This window comes from Diadema antillarum, unplaced genomic scaffold (genome assembly GCF_040938485.1).
Source record: "Diadema antillarum isolate AM-2024a unplaced genomic scaffold, OU_Dant_1.0 seq00000455_RagTag, whole genome shotgun sequence".
Lineage (NCBI taxonomy): Eukaryota > Metazoa > Echinodermata > Echinoidea > Diadematoida > Diadematidae > Diadema > Diadema antillarum.
Window position 1 is genome coordinate 1,337,106 of NW_027271427.1, and position 22,749 is coordinate 1,359,854.

The following is a 22,749-nucleotide window of genomic DNA, read 5'->3' on the forward strand; positions in this document are numbered from 1 at the left end:
TAAATCAACATGTCTGTCTCCTTCCTCTTGTACCCTGACTTCACTCCTAGCTGAGGTGCAATGATATGACAGATACATTTTTTTTTGTTTGTTTCTTTTTAAGTCCCATCATGGGCATTTCAATGTAATTGATATTGTACCAAAGTGATGATTTCACAGTGTTCTGTTATACACCTGTAGCTTGATTTTGAACAAGGTAGAAGTATCTGTATACTCGGTCAGGTAAGGTTGTTTAGAAGTAGTCTCAATGGCAGTGAATAGCTATGACATCACAATTTGTACTGTACACAAGTCCAGGCCCTTTTTGTTTGTTGATTGGGGCTGGGGGTGGGGGAATGAAGAGGTGGAAAAATTAATTATAGTTCTTCTTAACCTTTTCGTTCATCAAAATACTCCTCGAGAAACTCTTGTTATTCCATATAGTCAAAATAGATTAAGATTTGTATTTAGTTCCTATTTCATACCGTTTTCGCCTTTTGTTTGTTTGCCTTGCTTTATTGTTTGGAAACTGACATTTCTTGGACTTTGTTTTAGGGTCAATCCACGTCAAATCATCCAATTTTCAGAAAAGTTGTCACCCGACCCCCTCCGATTTTCTTTAAAATCGCACCAAATGTTCCCCAAAGTGTCTGACGGAAAATCCCAAAATATTTTGCCCCAAGGTCAATTGGTTGCTAAGATACAGCCTCACATAGCAACCAATGCGCATTCCAAAATATTGGTTAAAAGAAAATTATGCATTTTTGATCGATTGTGATAGCATAGATATTTATGCAAAAGTGTTCATTATCTGGAAATTGAGAGAACTTTATAGTCTTTGCAAGAAAAAGTGACTGTGACGCGAAATTGACTTTTCGTTAACGTGCATGAGGTCACCGAAAATGGTGTTAAATGTTAATTTTGAAAATTTCAATGCATATTTAGAGGCCAATATCTTCCACATTTCATCGCCTCAGGTTCTAAGATATTATGCTGTTGAAGGCTTTGACTTGCTCAGTAATTTTGAAAAAAATCAGCGGATTCATGCTCACCGTTTTTACGGAGAGCGCCCTCAGAGTTGACAAAAATGAAAAATGTGTCAAATTCAAGGTCACGGATCACCCTTCGTCCCACCTAGGAATGGCATCAATATTTGTGTATTCATAGACATTTACCTATATTATCTTGGGTTACCAAAGAAATTTTGCTACCGAAATGTTAATTGGTAAATTTCCCCCACTGAAAATGGTCGTAGACGGCCAAATTTCCATGTAATATCACATATTGGGTTTAGAGGACATTTCAAATGTCCATGCTTTCAAGATGAAAAACCGTAGCCCTGTGATATTTGCTGTAGGGGTAGTCTGTAATACCTACCTGTTGTGCGTGTAATTTGTAGTTAACAAATTTACAGCTATTTTTAGAAGCACTTCAAGGTCAAGGGTATAACATTCATGATCAAATTGACACTAAATCTGAAAGAAGAGCACAAATAGTTTAGAACCTTAATATGGTAGGCTGTCAGCTTTCATAATTCTTGAAATATTGCTCTGTGAAAAGTCATTAAAAACACATATTACATGCAGTGCAATGAGGAAAATAGAGCGACTTATTGTTTTTATCAAATTTTGGATTAAATTCCAAGGTCATTATTATGTAATAAAAGTGTTTTGTGGTATATATTACTAAAATAGGTATTACAGACTACCCCTACAGCAAACATCACAGGGCTATGGCTTTTCATCTTGAAAGCATGGACATTTGAAATGTCCTCTAAACCCAATATATGATATTACATGGAAATTTGGCCATTTATGACCATTTTCAGTGGGGTAAATTTACCATTTAGCATTTCGGTAGCAAAATTTCTTTTGTAACCCAAGATAATATAGGTAAATGTCCATGAATACACAAAAATTGATGCCATTCCTAGGTGGGACGAAGGGTGATCCGTGACCTTGAATTTGACACATTTTTCATTTTTGTCAACTCTGAGGGCGCTCTCCGTAAAAATGGTGAGCATGAATCCCCTGATTTTTTTCAAAATTACTGAGCAAGTCAAAGCCTTCAACAGCATAACATCTTAGAACCTGAGGTGATGAAATGTGGAAGATATTAGACTCTAAATATGCATTGAAATTTTCAAAATTAACATTTAACACCATTTTCGGTGACCTCATGCACGTTAACGAAAAGTCAATTTCGCGTCACAGTCACTTTTTCTTGCAAAGACTATAAAGTTCTCTCAATTTCCAGATAATGAACACTTTTGCATAAATATCCATGCTACCACAATCGATCAAAAATGCATAATTTTCTTTTAACTAATATTTTGGAATGCGCATTGGTTGCTATGTGAGGCTGTATCTTAGCAACCAATTGACCTTGGGGCAAAATATTTTGGGATTTTCCGTCGGACACTGGGGGGAACATTTGGTGCGATTTTAAAGAAAATCGGAGGGGGTCGGGTGACAAGCACTGGATGATTTGACATGGATTGACCCTTTAACCCTTTCTAGTCTCAGAAACAACATTTCTGTCGTTCTATGTTCTTTTTTAATGTCTACATTGTAATTCAATAATACTTTATCTACTGAAAAGTGAAGTATTTCTGTGTTACTGTGTTTAATGTTATGACAGATCTCTAGCTATATGTATTGATTGCGTTTCATTAGGAAGGAGAGTGACTTTTATTTCATTTGAACCCTATTTTGGTCATATATCAGCACTTAATTTGATTGCATACACATAATTACCAAAGTCTCTAAATCACAACACTCACAATTGTGTAATGGTCCTAAAATTGGCTACTTATTCTAAAATGCTACAGTTCACATTTCTTTCACAGATTGAAAAAAAGAATTGGAATTTCTTACCTGATCTTATGCAGATTGACTGAGGATGAACTAGTTTCAACAATTTCTTTTTTTTTTCTGTTATAGGATATGCATGAAAATTCAGTTCTACTACTCTGATGACAACAAAATTATAATTTCTACAGGAAAATTACCCTAGTACTCAATTTGTCAATACTAGAGAAGTCACTCTTCCATTTTTTTCTTTTTATTGATAGTTTTCTAGTAAACCTTCAGCTGTAGAAGATGTCTATTGCTTTTCTTCCTCCGTAGCACCATTCCTACCGGTCATACCAGGGATTTACCTGCCTGATGCAGATATCCACGGCCGATCAGGATTACATCGTTGACACCCTGGAGCTCAGGAGTGACCTCCACATCCTGAACGACGTCTTCACGGATCCAAAGATTGTTAAGGTATGCAAGCACTTTAGATTAGTTAAGTCTTTACAGTAGCAATGCAATGGGGTGGAGGCAATCCACCAAGCTTCTCTTAATAACATAAACAATTTTGTTCTTTGCTGGATTAGTCAAGTGATAGCATCATGACCAATCTCCGAACAGTATTTATGGAGACAATGTAATACAAATGGGCTTGGGATTTTTCAAATTCACGAAACTCTTCAGTTGAGTTGTTTTTATTGCACGTGATTGACAAATTGCCCTACATTGAATTTATGAGTGTTTTAGTAGTGGCCATGACAAAAGAAATTATGGCAAACGTTGTGCATACTCAAGTAGGATTCGAACCTACGACCTCCTGATCTTTGGACAGGTGTCTACCCATGAGACCATCAAGCTTCCACTCCACAACCAGTGCTGCTTTTATTCCTTGTAATTTACAATGAGTAACTGCATAATTATTCAAATTTATGGAAATTCTTGCATTGGGTTGTTTTTAATGCAACTGATGAACAAAATGCCTTACATAGATTTTTATGTTGATGTAGGTCAATTTGTTAATCAGTTGCAGGGCTTTTGGTTGTCTTCATTTCTAAGACTGTTGCTTCCCCCCAAAGGTTCTTCATGGGGCCAACATGGATATCCTATGGCTGCAGCGAGACCTGGGTCTCTACGTGGTCAACATGTTTGACACAGGTCAAGCCTCCAGGACACTGGGCTTCCCTCACCATGGATTGGCCACCCTGCTGGCCAGGTACTGTCAGGTGGAGGCTGACAAACAGTACCAGCTGGCTGACTGGAGGATCAGGTAAGACCTCGCTCCTTAAAACCACCCATAATGTCCTCAGAGAATTTTTTTTCTTTTATCTTTTGTGCAAAAGCATAATGTTATCATGAAATTGGTGTGTCTGAATTTGAGTGGGTATCATGTTTTGAAGGAAGATTAGATTCACAGGCTAATTGATAATTTTCCCCAAATGTAGAAAGAAAACAATGCTCAGATTTGCAAATTTGAAGGAGAAATAAGACAGTTTAAGAATCACATATAAATCAAACAATTCAGAGGATTGTGAAAAATGTGGCAGATGAAACAAATATTATTCAATTCACAAAGTTCTTCTGTTGAGATGTTTTGAATGCAACTGATTGACAAATTGCTCTACATCGACGTAAATAAGCACTGAATTCATCAGTGTTTTACTATTTGCATCGACAAAGGAAATCATGGGCATTGTATACTCAAGCAGAGTTTGAACCTACGACCTCCTGGTCTCTGGACAGGTGTCTTGTCCACAAGACCACCGAGCTTTCGCCCAAAAGCAAGTGTTGGCTCTAATCCCCCATAGCATGCAGCGGGTACTGCATAATTATTCAAATTCATGAAATTCTTCCGTTGAGATGCTCGAGTGCTTATGCGATGATTTCTTTTTTCATGCCTACAAAACACTTATCAATTCAGTGCTTATTTACGTCAATGTAAGGATATTTGTCAATCAGTTGCAAAACAAACATTGGCATATGAAGAACAGAGAGCGTGAATTATGGACTTTTGTTTTCTTGTATACTTTTGGTTGAGTTTACTTTGTGGAAAGCATCTTAAGATGTAGATTGTAAACAAGTCTGTCATTTGAAGCTATCGTTGATAAGGAGTCTATCATTGTGCTAAAGAAATTTCAACGCATTCATTGGATCTTGATCTGCCAGGGTTGTGTGAGGTAAGAAGAGGTTGCTTTTAATCTCATTTCCATTAGACCTCTTCCTGAGGAGATGCTGCATTATGCCAGGGAGGATACCCACTACCTCCTCTACATCTACCACGAGATGAAGAATGAGCTCATTCGCCGTGGCAACGAGACCTCCAACCTTCTCCGAGCCGTCCTGGACAGCAGCACCAGGATTTGTCTCCAGGTCAGCTCAGAGTGAACCTCCCTTTTTTTTCCCCTCACTGCAAGTTGGTATGCATGCTGTCTCGGGGGATCTAGCACATTTGTGACCCGCGACAACGGTTTCAGGCAAAAGTCGCAAGAGCAAATTCCCTCCTAGGCGGGGTACAAAGATTTTGACCATTATTTTTGTCGATTTAGGTTTTTTGCAGAAATCGAATCTTTGATATGTTTTCTACATCTACACTAAATTTCATAGCATAAGACTAAGTTTTTCCTATCAAAAATGGAATTTTAAGCACCCTATGTTGGATCGCACTCGTCAGTTTCGTGCTTCTTTCGAACGCCGCGCCAATATCCCCAGTGTTGCTACGGCGCACGGTCTCGCATGCGATTGGCTGGTGCGTCACATACATTTACATAATTCGGCTTTCGGAGACACCAGTTGCAGCGTGTGGGGAATGCTTTGTCCACGCGTGCACGATTACATGCTCCGTTGTTCTTGCACGCTCGCTCTGTAGTGCATGCTCTTCGTGTGGCTTTCTGTCCAAACTATTCTACCGCAATGTTCGACAATGGAAGTGAAACAAAAATCGTGTAGCATGACATAATCGTGTGAAAAGAAAACTAAATATTCTCAAATGTGTCTACTTGTACATGTAGTAAAGATTATGACAGCAGACTGACTCAATGGAAGGCAGATAAGAGGAAAGGAGCAGTCACATGTGACCAGTTATATTCAAATACTACACGTCAAAATCGCACCAAACTAACGAGTCATGTTTTTTTTATTTTTTTATTTAAGCATGACCCTTGCCAGCACTAGCAATTCTGCTTTCAAAGGGGTCGCCAATGATAAAGACTAATCAACCACTATGAAAACGCGATTTGTAAGTATGTGTGGATTCGCCACCGCTCCTGTTACATATGCACACAATCATGGCGTGTAGATGCCATTGCGTAATACGTGCACCATACACGTCATGTACATGTACACCATACGTGCAATTATCGTATTCGCCATCTTGAAAGACATACTGGTAAACAAACCCGAGCGAAACGCATTGTTTTTTCGGCTCCATACGCTAACCTCCAAGGAAGGTGCCCGGGAAATTTGACTCTCTCAGTGAGCCAATCAGAAGGCGATGTGGTTGCTAGAGGCGGGGCTTAACATCGATTGGCACCATCGTACGGATGGGTGATTCTCCCCTCGCATCGCCGCTCGGACATTGTCTTTGAGAAAGAGGTGAATCTGCAAAGCCTGTTTTCTCGCAATTTTGTCAGGCTAACAACTTAAAAAGTGCATTTTATTTCTCTTTCTATGCCCACTTATGGTGCCGAAGAATACAAGTGTTTTATATCAATGCAAAGCTTAGGAAATAGGCAATGTGATTCAGTGAAAAAATCAATTTTCAAAATTCCCGACTTTTGCCTGAAACCGTTGTCGCCGGTCACATTTCATATGCAGATATTTGTTTGTTTGTGTGTTTGTTTGTTATTTCATACTTACATGTAATTTTTTGATATGTCACAAGTGACGTTTTAGGAATATTTGCTTGTGTGTCTGTAATATTTGTGAATAATGTTCTCATCCCTGATTGAAAGGCACCATTCAGGTGACCTTTTTGTATGTAACAAAAGAGTTTGTGAGCCCATCAGTGTATGCTCTATTCATATCTTGTGCCCAATCGATATTTTCATTGTTTGTTGACACACTTAGTTGACCGTGGAAAGGGGTTACAGGTACCGCTCGACTGCTTTCGCACAGGTGGATTACCACCCTGTCCATTCTCTGTCAACCTGTACGAAGAATCTTGTTTTGGGGCATTGGGGGCTCGTAGAGTTACGGGAGGAACGGGTTAAATGAAAAGTAATGTCTTGGTTAAGTACTGGGTGGTTATATCAGTCATTATGAGATGGTTACTGTTTGGCATTATGTAATTTATATTTTGCTGAATATAAATCCATTTCAGGTAGCAAACAGTTCCATATGTCACAATCCTTGCTCAAAGTCATGACTGTGCCTCACTATGCTGAAGTTTTCGAGATGAGTTTCATTTACTGCCACAATACCAGTTATGTTTCCTTGTATGTGAAAGAAAAGATATGTTGATGTGAATCATGGCTTGACTTTTTACTAGCATTTCAAGGTTGCACACTCTCTGCTGGCCTTTTTCTGTGATTTTGTCTCTTTTATGCTGATGTTTGTCCTCTTTCTGTGATTTTGTCCAACTTCTTTTTATTTGCAGAGATATGAAAAGCCACTCTTCAACAGTGGATCTCACATAGCTGCTCTCAAGAAGAACAGGAAAGTGTTCAACAAGAAACAGGTGATTTCTCCTTCTTTGTGACAATTCTTCTTTCTTTTTTTTTGATACTTCGAGTTCACTGGTGTGAAAATGTGTTATGTTTTATGTTCTAGTTGATTGCATTCTACAGTAGATTTGGCATTTATTAGCTCACCTGAGCCGAGGGCTCAAGTGAGCTATCGCGATCGCTCTTCGTCCGGCGTCCGTCGTGCGTCGTGCGTCGTGCGTTGTCCGTCGTCCGTCGTGCGTAAACTTTTTACATTTTCATCTTCTTCTTGAGAACCCCATGACCGATTTTCACCAAACTTGGCAGGTAGCATCCCTAGGGGGATAGGATCTCAATTTGTTCAAATGGGCACCATGGCCCACCTGGGGGGCCCCAGGGGGGCCCAAACACCCTAAAATTAAGGAATCTTTAAAAATCTTCTTCTCTAGAACCAGAAGTGATAGGGCTTAATTGATACTATGAGTAAGTACATTGAAGACTGTAGTTTCAAGTTTGTTCATGGGGGAATCAGGGGTGCCCCCTTTGGGACCCAGGGGAGGAGGGTGGGGAGGGGTCCTAATGGGGCCTAAATTGTACATTTTCATCTTCACTTTGAGATCGCCATGTCTGATTTTCACCAAACTTGGTAGTTAGCATCCCTAGGGGGACAGGATCTCAATTTGTTCAAATGGGCACCATGGCCTACCTGGGGGGTCCCCAGGGGGCCCAAACTCCCTAAAATTAAGGAACCTTTAATAATCTTCTCTAGAACCAGAAGTGATAGGGCTTGGATGATACTATGAGTTAGTATATTGATGACACACATAGTTTCAAGTTTGTTCATGGCGGAATCAGGGGTGCGCCCCCCCCCCCCCCCCCCCCCCCCCCCCCCCCCCCCCCGGATCCAGGAGACGGATGGGAAGAAGTCCTACAGTTGTATTGGAGCCTGAATTGTACACGTTCATCTTCTTCTTGAAAACCTCATGATGAATTTTGACCAAACTTAGCAGGTAGCATCCCTAGGGGGGTAGAATCTCAATTCCTTCAAATGGGCACCATGTCCCTCTTGGGGGGGGGGGGGGGGGGGGGCCCTAGGGGGCCCATCCCCCCCCCCCACATTTTAAAGGAATATTTAAAATCTTCTGCTCTAGAACCAGAAATGATAAAGCAAAGTTAATATCATGAGTTTGTACATGATGACTTTAGTTCCAAGTTTGTTAATTGCAGATCCAGGGCTGCCTCCCCCCGAGTTGAGGGGGGGGGGGGGATCCATATGCAGACCTAAAATTTCCAATGTTCTCAGGTAAGAGTGTGCAAGAATGCATGGAAGGTGAAATTGCGATACTCAGGTGAGCGCGTGACCCGCGGGTCTCTTGTTTCTTTTGTTTTGTTGATGTTTATAGATGTGTCCATATTTTGTCATGAAAGTCATGGTATACATTAAAAAACAAAATTCATGTACATGTAGCAAAGGACAGCAGCTCATGTCAATGAGTCACAAAGAATTGACTCATTTTTCATGTATCTTGCCAAAGTGACATACTTGTAGTTTGACTTCATTTATTCTTTGACACAGCTTCCTAGTATGAAGGTCAGATATTTACCCATATTTCTAAAAAAAGATTTTTTTTTTTTTTTTAAAATACGGAAATTGACACCGTTATTAGTTATCACTGTGATTCTGGCGCAAAAGTAATAGCATTAATGGACACAGTTACTGTGTTTGCTACCCAATTTTAGCTCCATTTGTCACAATTTCATGAATATTCATATGTCTGTGTCTTGGCTTTGCATCCAAATAAGCCGGCTGTCCCACAGCTGTGGCATTGTGGGACGGTGGTATAGCGGTGCATAAATCAACATGTCTGTCTCCTTCCTCTTGTACCCTGACTTCACTCCTAGCTGAGGTGCAATGATATGACAGATACAAATCAAATGTCTTTGTATAAAGCTAAACCAACCCAAAAAGCATATGCAGTGGCGATATGCGACATTCTTTAACATGCATCCTCACTTGAACTGAAAGATGCTGTTGTGTGTAGTGCAAATATTGTGTTCTTTACATCTTGCTAACACCATAGTATGACTTTGAGCTCCTGAATAGGCCCTTAACTTCTAAACACCTACTCTGTGAAATAACATTCATTAATGTTTAATATTTTATCATTTGTAAAGTGGTGAGAAACAGCAGGTTTTGTTGAATTGTTTAATGTTTTAGTGATGACAATATCTTCTAGAGAATTAAACCAAAACTGTACAATCTTCAGTATCTCCTGTAAAGCCAGAAATTTTTGTGTGCATTTAGTTTTGCAAATTTTGTGAGGACCAAGATTCACGAAATCAAAACTGTGACACACTGAATGCCAGTAAACAATTTGCGAAAATTTCATGCTGCAAAACAGGCCATTGGCTCCAATTTGCAAAAATTTCATGCCTCCTGATATTTCTTGCTTTACAGTGTACTATGAAGAAATTATTGTGCAGTTGTCAACCCCTGAGAAAGCAACATTCTCTATGCCATTATTGAAAAAAAAAAAAAAGTTTCCATCCAAGGTCTTTACTTGTCTTCTCTGAATTAGTAACCTTCACCAACTTTAATATCATATCGTGCTTTTAAAAAAAAAAATAGAAGTTGAGTGTTGTTTTTTTTTTGTAATACAAAATATGCATCATTGATACTGTTACAAAGTCAAGGTCTGAAAATTAGATAAAAATAGTAATCATGTCGGATCAGTCATGCTTTTCCTGTTGCTGCAGACTTCATAAAATTGATTGAAGCACCCAAAACAAACACGAAATTCAACAAGTCAATGCACTTTTTGTAATGTCACAAGTCTCCATTTATAAAACATGTGAGTCATCTCTTTTTGCAGCACCCCATATTTAGAGCTAAAGATGTATGAGTGTATATCATCAGCTGAGACCCAGAAAGGCGTTATTGCAGTTTTGGGGGAATTGAGTTAAATTGGTATCATGTTGCAGAGTGTGATCTCCTCTTACATCGTGCTGTCAAATTTACATTATTTTAATTTTCAGTAAAATTTTGAAAATCAAAACTTCAAGGGTACTATATTACCTGATATTTGGAACAATTTTTATAAATCTACCTTCTTTTGATTAAGTAAACTTTTTATTTCATGAAAATTTATTCATTTTGGATTCATTCATAATCAAATCTTTGAATGCCAAAGTGCCCTTCTTTTTATGAGGTGACGATATCAACTGTTTTGTGCGTTTATGTGAGTGCAGGGGTGCACTTTTGTGTTTACCTGTGTGAACAAGTTCTATGTGTATTAATGTTTGTGAAGAGTGTATGTGTGTGTATTTGATGCGTGTCTGTCTGTTCGCCTTTGTGTGTCTGCATCTTTGTGTACAATGTACTATACAACTGTATTGACTCATGCACCGTATGCGCAGGCCCTGAGACAGTTCTGGCCAATCCATTAGTGTGTTGACACCTGTTGATCTGTTTTCCTGCTGCTCTGGGAGGACGTAATTGTGCCAGCTAATAGTCCAACAATTACTCATCCACTACAACACTCTAAAATAGTTTCTTTTTTTTTTAGAGTTAAAGAGCTCTGTATGCATGAACAATGCATATCATCTTCTAACTGTTTTGTTCATGAGTTGATGCTTGACATTTGCCGCAGTGAGGCATCAAATTCTAGACCAGATCAGATCCAGTATTTGAAAACAGTTGATTGTGTCCAACAATAATGAAGTTAAGAAATCTTTCTATGTGCTTTTTTTTTCTTTTCATCTTGAATCAGTTGACCATGGCAAAATTTTAATGTCACCCAACTGAGATTTTGGGTCAAAATGCTTTGTCAGTTTGGGTATTGAAATTTGTGCAAATCCATGGTACACGTATACAGTGTCTTATGAAATTTTTCTTTTCATTTTGAATCACATCTTTGCAGTAAATTTCCCTTCAATATTTTCAACATTTTTATATCCTTGCCTTTAAATGCAGCATCATGGTGAAGAATTCAGAGCATGTGTCTAAACACACGATATCTAATGAGATTAAAAGCAGCTGCAGATGTAAATAGACTACTTCTCCGTAGCACGCGTATCATGAGATGAAGGAGTCTGCTATTGAGATATTTATAGATCGCCAGGCCCAGTTGTCGCTCACAAGTCTGGTCGGGGCAGTGATTCACAGGGACCATCCATTGTATCAAGCGTTTTGTCTGCTTTGCCTCACAAAAAATGTGAAATAGCATCACCAAACCATTGAATTTGTGAGCCTGTTTTTATTGGTCAGATTTTGAAAATGGAAGTTTTCAGCTCTTCACTGATGTATAGCTCATTGTTGCTTGACGAGAATTAACCTCCATTAAAGGAGAGTCTGCAAAAACGCTTAATCCTGTATTGGAGCACAGGTATAAGTTTTGGAGATGAGTTGGATGTATATTATTCATTCTTTTTGTGATTCTCTTTATCTTGGAGGTAATACTTTCAATTACAAAAGCTCCAGAGATGAGATATTTCTATTTATAATGTTCTTGTTGTGTTTGAAAATGTTGAAATATCTGCATGGTAGACTCCAGCCCTCCCGGCATTATGCATTTTTGTGCTATCATATGAATGGCATGTGTAATACTGTAAAGTACATTTAATACAATGTATGTATCTTCCTTTCTCCCTCATCAAGGCCTACTGTCAAAGCTGTTATTTTTGTGAGGGTTTACACCTAAATTCTAAAAGTTTTGCAAATCAATGTTGGGATGGGAATCTAATAACATGCAAAAACATCACCATTGTGAAGTGATGGAGTGAACAATAGCCTCAAAATAAATTTGCTGAAACAACATCAAGCAAAAGCGTCTGTGGTGACCTCATTCACAAAAATATTTGTATGTGAAAATAATGCATTTTACAGTATTGTATACCACTTTCACACTTTGCATATTCCACCTGAATGTACAATATGCTTTACCAGACAAATCCAAGAGATCTTGTAGTATGAAAGGTATTGCTGATGAAATGGCAGGTAAAATGGCGGGTGAATTTTCAGAAATTTTACTCTCAAACCATCCCCTAGAACTCCCGAACTCCAAAATGACATGAAGTGCAAAAGCCATGATGGTTAAAGTCCCCTGTGAAAAGCAAAGTCCAGAATGCCAACAGCATCTGCGGGCAGTTTCGCACATTGACCATAGCATGTACTTCTACTGCAGAAGAGTGGATTAGGGAAATTCTGTTGGGAGCTCATTAGCTACTTTGAAAGAGATCTTCCCAGGTAATCAATACTGTAAAATGAGGAATGTTCGCAGCCATTTTAATTTCACAAATTCTGTGAGAGCCAAGATTCGCAAAATTAAAATGCTTGCGAAGGCTCTTGTTCACACTATATACATGTCATTGAATGCCAGAAGCACTTCGTGAGAATTTCGTTCCTTGAAAAAGGCCGTCGGCTCCAATTCGCAAAAATTTCATGCTGCTGAAATTTCATGTTTTACAGTACTTGATTCCCCTTGAATCTTGTGGGTGATCCCCTTAATAGCGAAAGAGATAAATGCTATGCTGATATCGAATGAAGCCTACTCTCTTCTAATTTTTTTTTTTTTTTTTTTAGCTGAACTAATGATGTGTTTGCATATATTTCTTGTGTCTTCTTACCAGCTGTATGCCTTCAAGAAGCTGTTTGCCTGGAGGGACAGCGTTGCTAGGCAGGAGGATGAGAGTACGGGATACGTCCTCCCTCTTCACATGATGTATCAGATCGCTGAAATACTCCCCAAGTAAGTAGAAAAACAAAACAAAACAGGATGCTTCATGCTTTGATAGTGATTCCTAAGTGTAAATGGAAACTGCCTGGTAGAGACCAAGTCCTGGTCAAAGATGATGATGTAGAGTGCACTCATGTTGTAACGGACATTGTTATAACTAAATTTTGAAAGAACAAATAGAAAATTGAGGCCACAAAATTATTTCAATCTTTATAAACTTTATTTGTTCGGCTGTTAAAAAAAAAAGAAAAAAAAAGAAGAAAAAACAAAAATCAGTTTAATTAAAGATACTGCCAGTCCCAAGGACTTCATTAAAATGAGAGTTGCCTGTACTCTTATCACTTGGATCAATGCAATATTATTAATTTAGAAGTTGTGAGACCTTTTTTAGTTTGAGAATGCAGTGGAAGAGCACTTTTGGAAAACTTTTATTTTCAAACAATACTTGGAACCATTTCTATTTTGCTTGAAATGCAGTACAGCGAAGTGTTAGAGTAAATTGCAAGTGTTCTAAATTTTATGACCAAGCTGTGGCATATTACAATTTATCAATCAGTTCATGCATGGTTGTGCTTTTGGGCAAAATATGCAAAGTTTTCATGCCCTTGACTGAGTCTGGCATGCAAACATGATGCACAAAGAGTTTAATGATTATGAGATGAGATCTCCTCAAGGCCAAGCTGGTTCCAGCTGCCATGTAGGAATAAATCTTGTCATGAAGATTGAAGTGGCTGCCTTTCATGACCTATTAGCATGAGAAAACATGGATGGTCTAATTGAATGAATCTTCATTCTCTGCCTGCCAAGTTACTTTAAAAACCATGAATAGCACACATCAGCCACTCGTCAGTATAAAGTACAGTGTATGTGCGTTGAAGTGTATGCTCATTGGTAAATTTAAAGGGATTGTACAGTTATGGTTGAGACCTAATTTCAGGTTTCTAACATTTGTTGGTGAGATAATGAGAAACCTCTTATAAAATGTGAAAGAGCATGTAATTCTATGAGGAATTCAACGTTTATTTGATGAAAATTGGTTTTGAAATGGCTGAGATATCAAAAAAGAGCGATTCTAATAAAGTGTGGGACCCACACTTTATTACGATCGCTTTGTTTACTTTGTTTTTTGATGTTTCAGTCATTCCAAACCCGATCTTCATCAAATAAACTTTGAATTCCTCTTAAAATGGTATGTTCTGTACTAAATCATAAGTGTTTTCTTGGTATCTCGCAAAAAGTTAAAAACCCAATTCTCATCTCCACCAAAACTGTACTATCCCTTTAAACTCTTATCGAGAGTTTTCGGCTGTGCATATACTGTCATACAGAACAGTGATAAAGGTGTTAAAAATTAGTTACAGGGATTCTCAAATATATTTGAGCTAGGCCAGCCCTACTCCATGGTATCCCCATGCTACCTCATCTTTAATGTTTATGTGACAACAGGTACAGTTAGGTGACTGATAGTAGTCAAGTTTTCTTTATTCTTCCCTTTGCAGAGACCAGGGCGGGGTCCTAGCGTGTTGCAACCCCGTCCCACCTCTCATCAAGCAGAACATCAATGAGATTCATCACTTCATTATGGAAGCCAGGGGCATGCATGCTCCCAAGGTGGGTTGTTGTCTCTTTAACTGCCACATGGAGCTGCTGAAAACTTTGCACTGAGCAATTTACACCCTTCGTGATATCATATCCTGCATTACAGAGTTAAACGTAGGAGTTAGACATGAAGTAAAAAAATAGAGGCTTTCAGAAAATGAGCTAGAGTTATTGGGATTGTGAATGCATCAAGATGAGAACAATCTGCAAGTTTATGAAGTGCATAGTGATAAGGTCTAAGAAAATGTGAAAAGCACTTCTGTAAATGGTTCGTAATTGGGCATCCATACTAAATTAATGTCCATCCTACATGAACATCCATACTTCAAAAATATGCTCGGCAAAAAAAGAAAGTAAACACTTTTTCCTTTGCATATTTTTCAGAGAAGATTTCGGTACAAATCTTTGTGCCATATACCATATTAAAGGTTATTTAATTGGCTATAAACCCAGTAGGTTAGTATACGCATGAGTGAACACATTCGATTTTATCTTCTAAGGCACGAAAGTAAAAATTGCAGAAATTGACATTTTGTCTTTCATTTACAAATGCCATTCACGATAGCATTGATAGCAAAAGATCAATTTAACACAAAGAGAGGAATGAATGAATGAATAACAAAAATACGAGGCAAATTCAAGAACCGATTATAATTTTTTAATTTTCTTAATTTTGAATAACATTTCAAATTTTTACCATTTTTGTTATTATTGTCTTTTCTCGGATGTCATTTGAATTTGGATTTGACAGAAGATTTTTCAACTTCTGCATTAATTTTTGCCTTTCTTCATCTTTGAGGGCTACAAAGACATAATAGAGATCAGTGGGTGATTTTTGCAAAATGGTTGGTGTTTCTTGTGTTAAATTTATTTTTTGTTCTCATTGTTGAATGGAAGAGCGCATACGCATGAATGAGAACTTTGGAAATGTAATACTTAAAACTACATGCTACATGAACTTACATGCTCATGTGCATGTAAACCTATCAAGAATTATATTCTTACTTGACAAACGACAGTGTTCATGAGACAGCTGCAGTGTCAAAAGTTACTCACAGTCAGGAGTTTCTGATGGTGCTGATTTCTGAAAATTATGATAAAATGAAAATTTGTACAGTCTGTGTTTCAAAATGTTTCTTAGTGATATACAGTTCTAGATATATAAAGCCGACTGAATATTGACAATTACAATACAAACACACAAGTCAATTACAAGTTCAGATAATTAATGAATCACATAATCATATTTTTCTTCAGATACATTGAGGGTGCATCTTGAGTTTCTCTTTGAAAGCATCAATGGGCTTTGAGTCCTTAATATGGGTAGGGAGATGGGGGGGGGGGCGATAGAACTTATAGTAAAAGCTCAATCACTAGCTAATTGCTGTACATTGAGGACCACATTTGAGTCTTGGTCCCTCGATGATGGTCAGAGATTTATGCATGTAGCATGTTTGGATTTGGGCAAGATAAGTCCAGTTAAGTACAGGTGTGTATGGTTGTGGATGTGCCTCGTATTTCTCAATGCACTGCCGTTTTGAGTGCATTTAGAAATGCATTTCAGAAGCATAATTACAAGTGAGTTCTTTCATAAGTATGAAACCCCCTGTGGATCTGAATAAAATAGGATTGAATTACATTACAACTGTAATGTCTCCGTACCTTTGTATGGGAATATTCCGAGAAGACATAGTTTTCAAAAAGAAATTGGCTCTACTTCTGAATTCAAGGAAATAATATCTGAAAGATGCTTATAGCGTTTCACTCTTGAGTTCTTTTATAAGTTTGAAACCCCTATTGATCTGAATGAAATGTGATTGAATTAGTACATTGCAACAGTACTGTCTCCATATCTTTGTATTGGAATATTCTCAGAAGGCATAGTTTTCATAAAAAAATTGACGTTACTTCTGAATTCTAGAAAATAATGTTTCAAAGGCGCTTATTGTGTTTTACTCTAATTGCATTTCTCCAGGCCAAAGAGAGTGAAGTCTTTGTTTCCAAGACCAACACTTTCTCTGCTCCTCTCCTGGACCCTCTCGACAGTTTGCTGCACTGTCCACATGACGATGTCCATGACGAAGGTCAAAGGTCGCTGGAGAAGTCCAAGCCAGGTAGATGACCAATGATGTGTGTAGTGTTCACAAGTGCAGGATGTTGATCACAAGTGCAAAAGTACAGAATTTGCGCACAGTGAAATATTGGATGGTGTATGTGATAAGGCAAGGCCGTGTTGATAATCTTGAGCTGATTCCACTTTTCTACCACAATTAGCATGAAATCAATCAATCAAAGTGATGAATTAGAATAGGAAAAGTAGGTCTTTATGAGTTTCATGACATGACATGGACATTGTGAATGTGCTCTCAAAAGTTGGGCGAGACTTGAAAGAAAAAAAGTCAACAAGTCTCATGATGAGGTCTTCTTGCGTTGCAGAATTTTTGTGTGAACGTCAAGGGGGAGGATTCCGACCCCTGCCCCTTTTAGGGTTAAAGGGAATTCTATCCTGTTATTATGTTACATTATGTTTTAAAAAAAAAGAAAAAGAAGAAAAGAAGATCTCTGAAAATGTTGGGGAAAAAATTAGACTCACATAAGAAAAGGTATGAACCAATTAAGTGTAGATAGTAAGATAAATTGGCATGCTGTGTGAGTCGTACGTGTTTAGTAGTTCCTCTCCATTCCAGTTGTACACAAAAGTTACAAATTTTCATTTTTCTCGAAGGAAAAATTGTCATTAGATCTGTTCTTGATATATGATAGGAGGAAAATGTTTTTACATATTAAACTCTCCTCCTCTGGGGATAGGATTTATATGTGCAAAAATATTTTAGAAAAATGAGAACTACTGAAAATTTGTTTGCAGAACAAATCGAGGGCTGCTCAACACCTACAATTGTATGCACATACAGTTGTAGACTTTCCAATTTGCCTTACACTCTAAACTTTATCAGTTCATAGCTCTCTTTATGTGTCTGAATTTGTAATGATCTTCTTCTCTGATTTTGTTTTGTTTTGTTTTCATACAAAGCAACATAATGTCAGAAATCACATTCATATTCTCATAATATACAAAGTACACAGGATAAGTTGCTTCTAAAGCAACCTCACTGAAAAGCAAAAGTGACTTTGGGGGATTGTGCCTTCAGTTGTGCTGCTCCAAAACTTTTGAATAGATTACCTGAGAAAATGAGGAAGGCGCCATCACTTGCTGTCTTCAAATCTTTGTTGAAGACTTACCTTTTTTTAGAAGCCTTTGATTGATTTGTTACCTATTTTTTGTGTGTCTAATCAGTAAACAATGTCAGGAGCTCTGTTACATTACAGCGCAGTAGAGTATATTTACATAGTAGCTGCGCTATACAAATTTGTCTAATTATTATTATTATTGCAGGGTGGTCCACGAGGGGTTTTAGCATGTCGCTGCAACATGCTAAAATTCTTGTGCAACATCCTAAAAAGCCAGCAACATGCTATGCAACATCCTCAAGAATTTGCAACAAGCTCAAAGTAAAAGTATTCAAAAATGTGCAAAACATGTGCATAACATAAGAAACATCAAACTACCAGGTAAACACGAGAGAGAACATTGAATGTAAGCAGCACAAAGAGAGATAAGCAGCAAAATATTGCGTACTATGTACTTATCGTGTGCGCTCCGCGCATATTCAATTTCTGCAATATTCTCAGATTCTGAGCTTGCAACATGCTAAAATTTCAAGTTGTGGACCACCCTGTATTAATGAAATTCCCCCTTTTAAAGTACCCTGTATGTCATCAATTCAAAATCTCTGGTTTTCTTGTTATTTTAACTGAGTGTGTTTGTCAATAGAGATAAACAAATCCCTAACCTGAGACAGCTGATGATGCGTAAAGTGTAGAAGGATGTGAACATGCCCCATATTGATTCCCCTCGCATTGCCCTTCCCTCAAAAAAAAAAAAAAGTTATTATTTCAATAGTTACGTTCAGACGGCAGGCCCTAACCTCGAGGTTAGGAAACCTCGAGGTTTAGCTCTTGCCCCCTAACTACGACGTGTGTCCACACGACGAATCTTAACCTCGAGGTTAAGCTTCTGCCGCCCCCCCCCCCCTCCCCCCCGTAACTAAGAGTGGGTCCCACTCGATGTTAAAACCACAAAACCGGAAGTTTCAGCCCACACTGCTAACAAGACGTCTATTTATTCTTTAGTCCAACCTTGTCGGACTCGCTTACAGGTACTCTTTTTCTCTGTCATGGTATGCAGAGATAACACTGCACTGATGACTTTATGCCTTTATGAAGATATTCGTCGAAAACATTTTTTTTTAGCGTCGGAGAAGAATATAGAATACAGTAGCGAGTTTGACGTGTTCAGTTTCAGAGATCAAGCGCATGGGAAGAAAAGATCAATGTTGTTGTGTCGTGCGTCATAGGTTTTTCACGTGTAATGTATTTGTGGTGTACGTTTGGGAGGTTGACCCAGAAGCAGAGGGAAATTGTGGGGGCTAGAGTTTACGGCAAGGTCACTCTTAACTTCGAGTTCGTTGTTTTTTGCGTCCACACGGTGCTTAACTACGAGTGGGGACACCCCGCGGCTCGTGGGTAGAGCGCTAACCATAAGATTTCTCGTGGCTCGAAACATCGAGCAAACTACTACGAGTGCGTCTTCACGGTCCCTAACTACAAGCTCTAACCTCGAAGTTTCCTAACTTCGAGGTTAAGGGCTCCTGTCTGAACGTAACTAATGTAATCTGTATTAGGAAGTTCACGTTTTGACAACACATCCATATGTAGTTTCTCTCTGCCTTTTTCTCGTTTTCTTAGGAAAGTTGGAGATATGAAATATATTGCATACCCTATACTGTTAAAGTGACAATTTTCGCACATTTTGCGCAACCAGGAAGTAGCATGTAAAGAAAAGGATAAGAATATTTTTGCTTGCCCTACGATTGTATGTTCCAGAAATTATTCTCTTGCTTCTGCAGAATTAGAAACATGCAAAATTCATCTTTCTCGCCCTTGTGCAAAAAATTACTTGTGCAAAAATATCCACTTTTAAAGTATGCTTTCGAGTCATGCGTAACAGCCTTTCACATTTTGCAGTGGCAGAGACTCCAACCCAAAGCACCTTCTGATCTGGAGATTCTCCCGCCTGAAACCCCTAGCAAACGGGAGACTCCAAATTGATGTGTGCGAAGCGCGAAGTTCCTAGGGTTCTAGATGCTCTCTTGTACTATCTAAGGCTTATTTTTTTCAACACACGATAGTAATAAAGTAAGAAATCCTTTCCAACGGGAGACAGAGAGCCAGGGCGGGAGAAATTAAATCTCAAACGGGAGAACGGGAGATTTTGCAAAAATGGGTTTTCGGCGGGAGATCTCCCGTCGAAAACGGGAGAGTTGGAGTCTCTGCAGTGGTTGTGAGGCTACTGGCAGCGTAGTGTAAAACTTTATTTCATTTGATGAAAAGTGTCGGCGCAATCATCCAAGCTTGCGGTAAAGCAAAGAGTACACATACAATAGGAAGTGAAAGGCACTATTAAAACTCAAGTGGTGTATCAGTTTACACAGGTTAAGTGATTTGACCCACTTTGAATCGATCGCTTTCTTTGAAATATTACTTTACCATTGCAACTCGGCATGAAACCTGATCCAACAATGGATGAATCCACAGCGCTTTGCATCCAAATAAGCCGGCTGTCCCACAGCTGTGGCATTGTGGGACGGTGGTATAGCGGTGCATAAATCAACATGTCTGTCTCCTTCCTCTTGTACCCTGACTTCACTCCTAGCTGAGGTGCAATGATATGACAGATACACAAAGCTGGTATATAAAGAAACAACAAAAACAAAAGAAAGTGACAATACCCGAGTTAGTTCTGGAATATGACTTTACTGTGAAATTATAACATCCCCACGGTAACAAACACATTGCATGTCTAAGATGTGTTCTCATGAAATATGACGTGACTGATTTCACAATTTGACAAAAAAAACAATTATGCATTGGGTGATTTAGATTGTTCCCTCTGAATCTGTTTTTGTTTTGATCATTTGACGTTGTTGATGTACATATACGTACTAAATATTTTGTCATTGCTTTGTGCACAGATATAGACACCATGTAGGCATTGGGCTTTTGCTCATTGATGTGGCAACTAGAACCCTTTCTTCCTTGAAATTTGTCGTTATGGTGAAAATTCATGTGAACGATTTCTAAGTCTGTTCTTTTTATGTCATTTCAGAAGGAAATTAATTTAGTGAAGATTTTTGTGTAGATCAGTGGAGAACTAGTTCATTTCATTTCATTTCATTTCATTTATTTCCACATCCTGATAAAAAGCATTAACACAAAGGATACTAGGAACGATACATACACAGTATAACATTGGAACAAAAGAGGAAATGTTGAACCTATTACAATTACACAACAGACAAACACAACATAAAGCAATCATTTCAGTTTTTCGGGGGATCAACATAGACCATTGGTCTTTCTCCGGCTGATCCCAAATATTACAGCTAAAATAGATTACATTAATGCAATAACAACAGAAAGCTATACAACAGAGAGAATACTATACATATAAGAAGGCAGGAGTCATCAAAGTGTGGTGCTTATACAATGAATAAAACTTGAAATTTATCTAATATCTTTATGAACAAGAAAGAATTTATAACTGCTTTTAAATATTGAAAGTCTATTAGACAACTTTATTGCATTTGGTAAATCATTCCATAAAACAGGTCCCATATATTTGAAAGTGTATCTTGAAATACAGTACTTAAAATTGGGGATATACAATCTATCTAAACTAGTTAGGTCATGACATCACTCCTTCCAAGTTTGATTGCCCCCAAAATCACCCTTTATCAAAAACATGTGGAACTCTAAAATTCCATAACTTTCTAAACTGCAATTGTAAGTTCTGCTCTAATGAAACCTCTACTGCTTGGATAACATCTCCACTTTTCTTGTTAAAGCAGAATAGATCTTTGTGTTGTAATTGCACTCTGTGTGTTTGTTTCCTTGTTTTTTGTTTGTTTGTTTGTTTGTTTTTGTCTTTTAAATCACTTTTATTGTTGTAAAGCTCTTTGAATACTCTGTTCAGTTTTCATGAATTGGTTCCTAGGTCCCCCAGTCACTGCATCTTCAACCTCAGCTCTTCTTCCCGAGGGGACCACACCCTCTCATCCACCGGTATCACTTGCCACGCCCACCATCACGCTATTTGACGTGCCAGAGAGTGATGCCAGCCAATCAGAGATGACTGCTGCCCAGAAGAAGGTTCAAGCTATGAAAGCATCCTTTGCTAATCCATTTGAAATGGTGAGTGAACCTTGCAGGTTTCCTTTCAAAGATGGACAGTTGATAATTCTCCCTTTCGCATATAGCCGATATCAAGCGATATCACCGTGTGATACCAATATCTGATCGATCGCTTTTGGGAAGTACACTTCCGGTTTTGCGGTTCTCGAAATGGTACCAAAGATCCTACGTAGTGTAGGATCTTTGATCATATGTTCCTTTCTGGAAATGTCTCGAACAAATGTGCGAGTTTGACTCCAGGTCAAAGTGGTCTTCCGCGAAGCAGATTTTTCCACGTTCTCTGCTGAACTTTGTCTGTTGGGAACTTCACCCATGTCACGTCCTTCATCTATAGATATTTTCCATAATTTCGTCGTTTGGCATCATCGCCCAGCGTTGGGTTGCTTCGCAGAAGAATCCCATACATCAAATGTGAAGTTACCGATTAGAAAATAACTCTATTATTTGCGAGATTATAAGACAGAATTTGATACGATCTATGAATACAAGCTAGTACTTCGGCATTCAATGTGCATAAAAGTGTACGTTTACACGTCACATGTTCATTATCGGAAGTTTGTGTCCCACGAACTAAAGGTAAAAAAATTAGAGCGCCACACGCATTCAGATTCGGAGAGCTACGATGTACAATGTATATGCGACAGGGAGAATTGATCAGTGAAATCAATGCTAGCTGTTGTAGTGTCAATT

The 22,749-nt window shown here is 38.4% G+C and overlaps 1 protein-coding gene across 1 annotated transcript in view; it reads left to right on the forward strand.

Annotated features, from left to right (window-relative positions):
* LOC139732925 (exosome complex component 10-like) overlaps positions 1-22,749 on the forward strand; it is a 49,810-nt gene that overhangs the window by 10,062 nt on the left and 16,999 nt on the right. The window contains exons 8-15 of the mRNA XM_071643763.1: positions 3,108-3,251; positions 3,854-4,044; positions 4,988-5,144; positions 7,369-7,449; positions 13,043-13,161; positions 14,649-14,760; positions 16,724-16,862; positions 21,863-22,059. Of these exons, the coding sequence (XP_071499864.1) occupies positions 3,108-3,251; positions 3,854-4,044; positions 4,988-5,144; positions 7,369-7,449; positions 13,043-13,161; positions 14,649-14,760; positions 16,724-16,862; positions 21,863-22,059 (1,140 nt within the window). The remainder of the gene's footprint in view (positions 1-3,107; positions 3,252-3,853; positions 4,045-4,987; positions 5,145-7,368; positions 7,450-13,042; positions 13,162-14,648; positions 14,761-16,723; positions 16,863-21,862; positions 22,060-22,749) is intronic.